The sequence below is a fragment of the Misgurnus anguillicaudatus genome, chromosome 25, assembly GCF_027580225.2.
Source record: "Misgurnus anguillicaudatus chromosome 25, ASM2758022v2, whole genome shotgun sequence".
Taxonomy (NCBI): Eukaryota; Metazoa; Chordata; class Actinopteri; order Cypriniformes; family Cobitidae; genus Misgurnus; species Misgurnus anguillicaudatus.
Window position 1 is genome coordinate 23,604,620 of NC_073361.2, and position 8,947 is coordinate 23,613,566.

The following is an 8,947-nucleotide window of genomic DNA, read 5'->3' on the forward strand; positions in this document are numbered from 1 at the left end:
GGGAAAGAATATCCAAAAAGTAAATGGGGCAGCTTTAGTTTTTCCGGATAAAAATTACAATATGGATAGGGAAAGAATATCCAAAAAAGTAAATAGGACAGCTTTAGTTTTTCCGGATAAAAATTACAATATGGATTGGGAAAGAATATCCAAAAAAGTAAATGGGACAGCTTTAGTTTATAAAAATTACAATAAAATTTTTGAGTTATGTAACAATTAGTTAACTTGACAGTTAATAGGTATTGAATTGGATATTGCTTTTTTCTTAAAGGGGACAATTCACAAAACTTTTTAAGATGTAAAATAAATCTTTGCTGTCCTCAGAGTGCACATTTCAAGTTTCAGCTCAACATACCATATAGATAATTTATTATAACATGTTAAAATTGCCACTTTATAAGTGTAAGCAAAAATGTTTTTGGGTGTGTCCTTTAAAATGCAAATGAGCAGATGAAATGCAAACACTGAGCGTAATAGTTGTGGTTTGCTGAAATTAAAACTTAATTGTGATGTCAATTTTTTTCTTTCTCTGCACTAAACGGCAGTGCCGTGGTTGGATAGTGCAGATTAAGAGGGCGGTATTATCCGCTTCTGACATTGCAGAGAACGGTTTACCAAAACTAAGGTACTGGGTTGTTCTTTTTTTACATTTTCTGGGTTGATAGAAGCACCGGGGACCCAATTATAGCACTTAAACATGGAAAAGGTCAGATTTTTATGATATGTCCCCTTTAAAATTTGACAGCATATTGCCATTTCAACCCAGTATGCTTTTGGGTAAACTGAAGTACAGGTGGTTTGTCTGCGAAAAAGCCACTGTAAAAATAGCACAGTGTTATTTTGTGCCACAATTTTTTTGTTTTCTGGACAATCTCGTGGTGATGTAAGAGCGTACGTTAGCATTTTAGCGAAACGTAAGACGCAACAGTCCAACTAAAGTATACAACTCTCAGCTCTTGTTTGGACACGTAAGAGCACTTAGCAGCTGTATGGCAAAGTGCTACAACGCTGAGAAAATGGGCCATCGTGCTCTGTAGGCGACTCTAAAATGTGTAATGGGCCTTTTACTTGCCCGTTGTAGCTTTCTTAAGGGATTGTTTTACACAAGAGTAATCGATTCACGGGGCTGTATCAATTTCTGCCAAGCTGGCCTGAAACAAATGCTAACTAGTCTCAGATAAACAATATCTAGATCATAAAGGATTATTACTTATAGGGTTAAAAAACTATAAAACAGCATGCTATAAAAATGTCTTGTGTTCACTTCTTTCCCCCGTTTACCTGCTTTTCTTCATCTCTCATTGCAACGATGAAGGTGAGCCGGATCAATACGGTGGTGAGTCGTAAGAGGGAGCAGCGAGTACTCTTCATGGTGGTCACCATGGTTGTGTGCTATCTACTGTGCTGGATGCCCTATGGGGTTATGGCCCTGATGGCAACATTTGGACGACCTGGCCTGATCACACCTGCAGCCAGCATTGTTCCTTCTCTCTTAGCCAAAACCAGCACCGTCATAAACCCCATCATCTACATCTTCATGAACAAACAGGTGGGTGTGTCAACTCAAGATATGAATATTACATTGTGTTTGATGGTTGTACATTACCTTTCCTGTATGGAATTTACAGTAGGGTCCACACAGACGTGTTTGTCTTGTGCCGGCTACAGTAGCTTCTCTATTCTCTAGAGGTAATTCACAGTCTCACCTCTAGATGCCACTAAAAATCTACACAGAGGACATTTAGAGAGTAACTAAACCCCTGGTCAGAGCCTGACTCCACCCACTGGCAATATTTGAAAAATGCAAGAAAAGTGGGCAAACCCGAAATAGAGGGGACGAACTAAGCTCGTACCAAGAGTGTGGTGAGATCAGAACAAGGGCGTGGTGAGTTTGAACCTGCTTACGTAGGGTGGTACCACTTATGTCACGTAGTACCGCAACATCCTATAGGAAAATTCAACTGCAGTAGCCTGCGTTCATCCTGATGAGGGCGGCAATCAGACGTTTTTAATCCATTGAAACATTTTATTCACAAATGTCAAAAAAGTTTCTCTAATAATATGAACAGCACTAATAAAGCCCCATTCTTATGCTACGTTTAACACCAACCGCGTTTGAGGCATCTACCGTGCCTAGTTTGCCGTTTGAACAGTTTGAATGCATTTGCACGTCTAGAGCGAAGTAGACGCACAGAAAAAGCAAGCATTTGACGCGCGTCAGATGGCAAAATCCGCTTCTTGTGGGAGGGGCAAGTGCTATTCGGTTGTCTGTTTGCAAGATGACTTATGTTGACTTATGTGCATTTATCGAGTTACCGGTTTGTATTTGGTAACCTTACTGTAGGGCGTAAATAAACGGCGCGGGTTGATAAAAGTCAAGTGACTCAAAAGTGAAATGTGTATTTACAACTTACCAGGTTGCCCAATTTCCTCACTTATACTCTTCCAAGCGAGGTCCTTTTTTTCCTGTCTCTATAGAAATAAGTGTCGTATAGCTCCGGGTGACTGCTCGCGGACAATATGAAGCGTTCCTTCAGGTTGAATGAGTGACTCCGGGCGGGGCTGCCGCCACAGCAGCAAGCAGGTTCCTGATTGGTTAACACGCCGCGAAATTCCGCCAAAGTTCAGCCGCAAATTCGCGTCAAATGCAAAATGCACAAATAGCACCATTCGCGCACACCGCGCCAGGCACTCAACTAGCGCCATTCGCGCGAACTAGACGCGTGAATGAGGCTGAATCGCATCTTCCGCGTCGCGAGACCTCCAGAAGCGCTTTTTCACATTGACTTACCATTGAAATCACGCGCGCATCACACCTCTACCATGGCTGGTGTAAATGCAGCATTACAGATCATTAACTGAAAAAACGTTTTTGAGTTCACTCATTAATAATATTCAATGTTGTCATTTCTAAAAGCGCATTATCAACACCTTTTTCTTGAATGCATTTAACAACACATATCACACAAACTAATTAGTGCTGTTTGTTTTTCTTTATGGCGTTAACAAGTGAATGAATTCTGTCAGGGCTGCATAATTTCACAGTTTTTTGTCTCAGTTTTCCCTGCAGATAAAAACAGTTGTGCATGCAGTTACATTCAAATCTTTGAAAGAAGGCACAAGCTAGTGGAGTGAATATAAAAACAGTTTTTCTTCAAGGATTAAAACTTAAGAAATATTGCTTGAAGGTTTTATAAATCCACTTTTACTACTTGTATGATCCAAACGATATCAACAGCACTTTGATGCTATTTCTGAACTTGTGTACATGTGAACAGTCCTAGTTATGTGTTTGTAATATCTGCACATATGGAGAAGTGTGCTGAAGCTTTTTCTCCAAAACCACATTTTTTGATAAGACCACAGATGAAGACTTGGAGAAACCAGACTTGCTCATCAGATGTGACACCGGTTACCTGTATGTCATTTTCAGTCTTCAATTCCTCCCAGCCCGTAACCATGGAAACTGTGAGTTGAGGCGAGTTGAAGACTTAAAGTGCTGTACAGATTCAAGTATCTACCGGCGTGTGTCAATATGACCGACGAAGATGGAATGATGGAATTGTGCCAGATAAAAAAGTGTGAGTTTTGTTCCCACTTTTGCAATGAAGTTCCTCAGCCTGTGTGTTAAAAACAGTTATCTCATACCGTCCGTGTTTGAGAGCTGTCATGATGTGTAGTAATTTCATTTTCTCATTCCTACATCTCTTTCCTGGGACTCGAGGAACATTCTGGCACAGTCACAGTTTCTCTTTATTAGGTGCAGAATGTCTGTAGCTCTATCGGTGGGATCAAGGGCACATAAACATTAAAAATGTGATTTAACAAACCCCGCGGCAGATACAATGACTTAAAAGTCAGAGCTTTGTGAAGAGACAGGACAGTCCATCCGAGCAATGGGATCAATCGTTCTGGACCACCTATGCACAGGTGTAACATAATGATAAAGGAGGTTCTGTCCATCTCTCCCAAACTTCTCAGCACCCCGCCGAGAGCTAATCATCTCTATTTCAGGTCATCATCTGCACACCAGCGCTCCTCTCAGATCTGGTCTGTTCCCATTTACCATTAACTTTCTCAGCATGTGTTATTGCCTATACTCTGGCAGTTTAAGTAAAAAGTCAGATTTTAGGTGGATTGAGAAGATTTTTTCTTTCCACTTTAGTTTGTTCTCTGACATTTCCAGCATGTTCATTTTGTGTAGTCAATGCACTGCTCAGGTGTAACAGAAGTGTGGATTCTTCAGTCATTGTCTTCCTTAAAGCGATTTCTACACTGGAAAAATCTGTATTGTTAATCAGTATTGATATCAGATGTGATCAAGATAAATGTACCCTAAGAAGGAAAACATTGTAAGATAACAAGCCTGTATTTGTATTAAGTTTACATTTATGTTTATTCATTTAGCAGGCGTTTTTATTCCATTTTATTTTTTAAGCAAATTACACAGACTGAACAAGAAAACTAATGTTGTCTAGTCTTGATAATTTAGTTTACCCAAAAATAAAGTTGATGGCACCCATTGACTTCCATAGTAATTATAGCATCAACTGTGTGCTTACCATCATTTATCAAAATTTTCAACAAAATAAAGTCACTCGTAAGAACAACATAGTAAATGATTTACTATACCTTTAAAACCACATGAAAGCGTCACTATGCCACTTGTGCCAAATTGGAAATGCAGTATATTGCCAAAAGTTTTGGGACACCGCTCCAAATCATTGAATTCAGGGGCCTCATTTATAAAATGCTGCGTAAAAACCATCCTACATTTGATCTTACGATCATTTAACAAAAATGCGTACGTGTGATTCATAAACTGGACACGCAGAAAACGCGCGTACCCCTTTCAAATCTATATTTCGCGAATGAACTTGACCTTGTGCGCGCAGCCGAGCAGTTTCAGATCTCTGCCTAATTAATGTCATAGACATATAAAAGAGTGCTTGTCGATGTTTAAACCCAATTTCAAACAACAAGAATGGCTTCCAAAAACCTGCAGCAATCAGACAAGCAAAAGTGCGTACGTCTGCTAAGACCCTGATGTGGCGCTAAGCACTTTTCCACGTCAAAGACAGTTTTTATAAATATGGACTTTGCCGTGGATTTTTGCGTACGCACACTTTACGTTCAAATCTGTGCGTACGCACGCTTTATAAATGAGGCCCCTGGTGTTCCAATCACGTTCAGTGAAATTAACTATAAATGCTTCATCATACCAAGACATTTTGGACAATTTTATGTTTCCAACTTTGTGGGAACAGTTTGGGGATGGCCCATTCCTGTTCCAACATGACTGTGCACAAAGCAAGGTACATAAAGACATGGATGAGCGAGTTTGTTTTGGAGGACCTTGACTGGCCTGACTTCTTTGGGATGAATTAGAGATAAGAATACTAGCGAGACCATCTCATCATACATCAGTGCCTGGCCTTACAAATGTGCTTTATGGTCATAAACACACTCCTAAACATTGTACAAAGTCTTCCAAGAAGAGTTGAAGCTGTTATAGCTGCAAAGAGTGGGCCAACTCCATGTTAAACCCTATGGATTAAGAATGGGATGTTATTTAGTTTCATGTGCATATAAAGGCAGGTGTCCCAAAACTTTTGGCAATATAGTGTAGCTGGTCATGTAGTCTTGCAGTAACTCTCCTACAGCATGTCCAAATGATCAGCAACTTTCTGCGCCACCTTTGTCATCTCTGCGGGGTTCACGGGACCACCAGCTGCTATCTGTAATGAGCCTGTGGATTTGAATCCATTTATAGACTCATTCCTTACACCTCAGTCAGAAAGCATCCCAGTCTTCTGCCTGCTGCCCAAAAAGTACCAGTGCACCATAGTGTGCTACACACTCATGTTTTAATTCATTACGTTATAATTAACAGTAATGTGCATATCTTGGTTGGTGCATAGGTTAAGGGAGAGCTTTTCAAAGCACTGCCAGTGCACCGTAGTCATGCATGATTGCATCCCATCATCTCTAACAGAACACTGAATGGCCATTAACAAGCTGACTGGAGTCAATTGTCTCGGGAAAAATGTGTGTATTTGCAGACTTCCATTAACCTAGACCTTCTGACCTCCTAAACGGCAACGATTTCTATACTGTATCTTTCTCTTCATCTTTTTCACATCATTTTAAGGTTTTCATTGGGACATATCATAACACAGTGATTTATTTACCTGTACAGTATACAAAAAGTCCTTCCCTTAACTTATCTGACGCAACCTTGATGGATCTGCTGTGTTGGACATCTTTTGAGGAAATGTAGTAGACTTTAAGTATACATAAAAATTGGACGTATACTAAGTACACTACGTTTTCTCAAGGGGTGAAATCTCACACTGGGATCTTATGCTACCCTGAATTCTGCACCGATACATAGGCATTAAATAAATTATGGAATAAATTACAATTTGTCATTAAAAAATTTTATTTGTTCATGTCCAGGCCTAGTCCTGGATTAATCTAAACTCTGTTCTCAAAGTGTATGTAGCGTAAACGTAAGTGTCAGTATATGCAATATATTTAGAGTGTATTTCTGCAAGGTTTCGGCATTGTCAAAATAATATGTTGAGTGCAACTTTTTTAGGCTGTGGTATATTTTCTTCAAAGAATGCAATTTATTCCTACGAGGTGTTTGTAGACAGTTATAATTAATTATTATAGATGTTAATCTATAATGAAAAATGCACTGCAAAAACACAAAGCTAGCACTGGACAATAATGCAGTCCCTTGATTCCTTACCTCCGGTGTATAAACTCTGCTTTACATAAATCAAATAGTATTTTTCTTGGTTTAATGTGAATCAGCTTCCTTTGTCTCCACCTATGAAAAGCTAATGGTCCCAATGTATGCAGTTTGTTTTGGGTGTGATCTGAATGCAGAGGATTGTATTCAAACAGTCTCTCAGAAACAGTTTGGCATCAGCAGTCATCTTCATCATTCTGAGATAATCACTTTCTTACTGAAAGGTCCTGCATCAGAAAATGAATTTTACCTTCAATTTGCCAACAAGCCTGTTCACATTAAGACACACAGAGCGTCAGCTGTTGTTCCACAGACTATTATTCCCCCATGTAGCTGCTGTTTTATTAATCCTGATCTCTGGACAGTTACAAATCCATTATAATACCAACGATATGAGAACCATGTTGTGCACTAGCTGATTTGATTATGATGCACTTCTCAAAATAAAAGTTCTGTTCTTATGTCATTCTGGGAGATTTTAAGTGAATAAAGACATGTGACGGCAAAAAATGACTCATTTGATAGTTTTTTTCAGGCCTTTTGGAGCTAAATAGAGAGGTGTGTAGCCCTATTTCATGTTTATAAGCTGTGCATCATACAGAATTTTAAATTAGCTTACATTTCATACTATTTGTTGTCTTACACTGTATCCTTTTAAAAACACATCTTTGCACCTAAAGAGATCATATTAGTACCTCAGAGTTACATGTTGGTACCAAAAAGTTCATATAAGTACCTAAAAGGGACATATTGGTACCATACATACAGCGGGGAAAATAAGTATTTGACACATCAGCCTTTTTATCAGTAAGGGGATTCAGAACATTTAAGTATACGAGTTGAGTCATAATAAATAAAGTGAAATCACTCAACTTGTATACTTAAATGTTATGATGTCTTTGTATGAATTCAATATTTGGCTTGATGGATACATCTGGTGGAAATTTTGTGTCACTTAGAAATTCCCTTACTGATAAAAATGCTGATTTTCAAATACTTATTTTAACCGCTGTATCTGTACCTAAATGGTACACTCAAGGAGACTTTTACATGGTAATGCCCCAGTGACAGCATGGGACTATTTTTATCTGACAGTGTGCAGTATTCTCAATTCAAGGCCTACAGGTTTGAAATGAACAAATTAAGCTTTTCCTTTAACGGTGAAGTTAACAAATGAACTGTTTTGCTTTCTCTACCTCAATTCGTATGTTTGTGTCAGTTTTGCAGATGTTTCCACGCTCTTCTAATGTGCACCATCCCGGTGAGAGGTTCCAGCTTAAAAAATTCCTCCAAAGTCACCAAAACTCTCAGGACAGTGCGACGTGCCAACGGCCAGAACGTTACGTTTGCTGTAGCCTCCGCTGCCCACCATACTAACTGTGCTCCACACAGCGGAGGGCAGAAAAGTTCCTCTGAGGGTGGCAAGCCCTCTCCCGCTGCTGGCCATGAAACCAACAGACCAGTTGTGTCTCTTGTGATTTATTACAATGGTTAAACTTGTACAGCCAGTCATGCAAGAATTCATCAAACTGTGGAATTAGGATAACAGGATAAAACCTACACAAACCAAGGAGAGCAACGGAGAGCATGTACAGTAGAATTGAAGGAGGAGACATGGGCGTGTCTGCAGAGAGACACACGCCCCTTTTACAGATTGTGTCCATGTCCTTGATTTTTCTATGAACAGAAAGATGACATTATGGCTCAAACTGTGAAGTTTATTGTTGTTTGTTAAGTGTCCAGAATGTGATTTCCGTGGGGTCGGTCTCTCTGTGAAACTAAACTTGAGTGTATTTTAATGCAGAAAGGTATTCTGGAAATGCATTTTGAATACGTGAGTACACTTTATTGCTGTGTAATTATGTAATAGCTATCTCTATTTTAACACGTATAATTGCTAAGCGTTGAATTTAAACAATAAAGAATATTTCTCAGTAACCTTGCCAATAATATCTTAAGGTTTGAATTGCAAATTTGTTTTGAAATATGTAGTTTATTTTGTGTTTAATTGGCTGTGGGCATCCATCCAAATAAATGTGACTCACAGAGAATTAAACCTTTTAAATGCCAGGAAAGCTTTAATGAACTATAGCACAAAGTCAAAACAAAATATTTCAACAGAAACACTACACAAAACCTTTAACGTACAATTGGCCAGCAATGGGGTGGGTGGTACCCTATGGGTAC

General features: G+C 39.1%; 1 protein-coding gene across 2 annotated transcripts in view; it reads left to right on the top strand.

Moving 5' to 3' along the window:
- Positions 1-8,698, top strand: part of tmtopsb (teleost multiple tissue opsin b) — a 30,163-nt gene extending 21,465 nt beyond the window's left edge. Inside the window, exons 3-4 of one of the 2 annotated variants that reach the window (XM_055182446.2) lie at positions 1,316-1,549; positions 7,988-8,698. In XM_055182446.2, the coding sequence (XP_055038421.2) occupies positions 1,316-1,549; positions 7,988-8,137 (384 nt within the window). In that variant the 3' untranslated portion in view covers positions 8,138-8,698. Of the gene's footprint in view, positions 1-1,315; positions 1,550-7,979 lie in introns of both variants that reach the window. The other variant, XM_055182445.2, reaches the window with a different exon arrangement.
- The last annotated feature ends 249 nt before the right edge of the window (positions 8,699-8,947 follow it).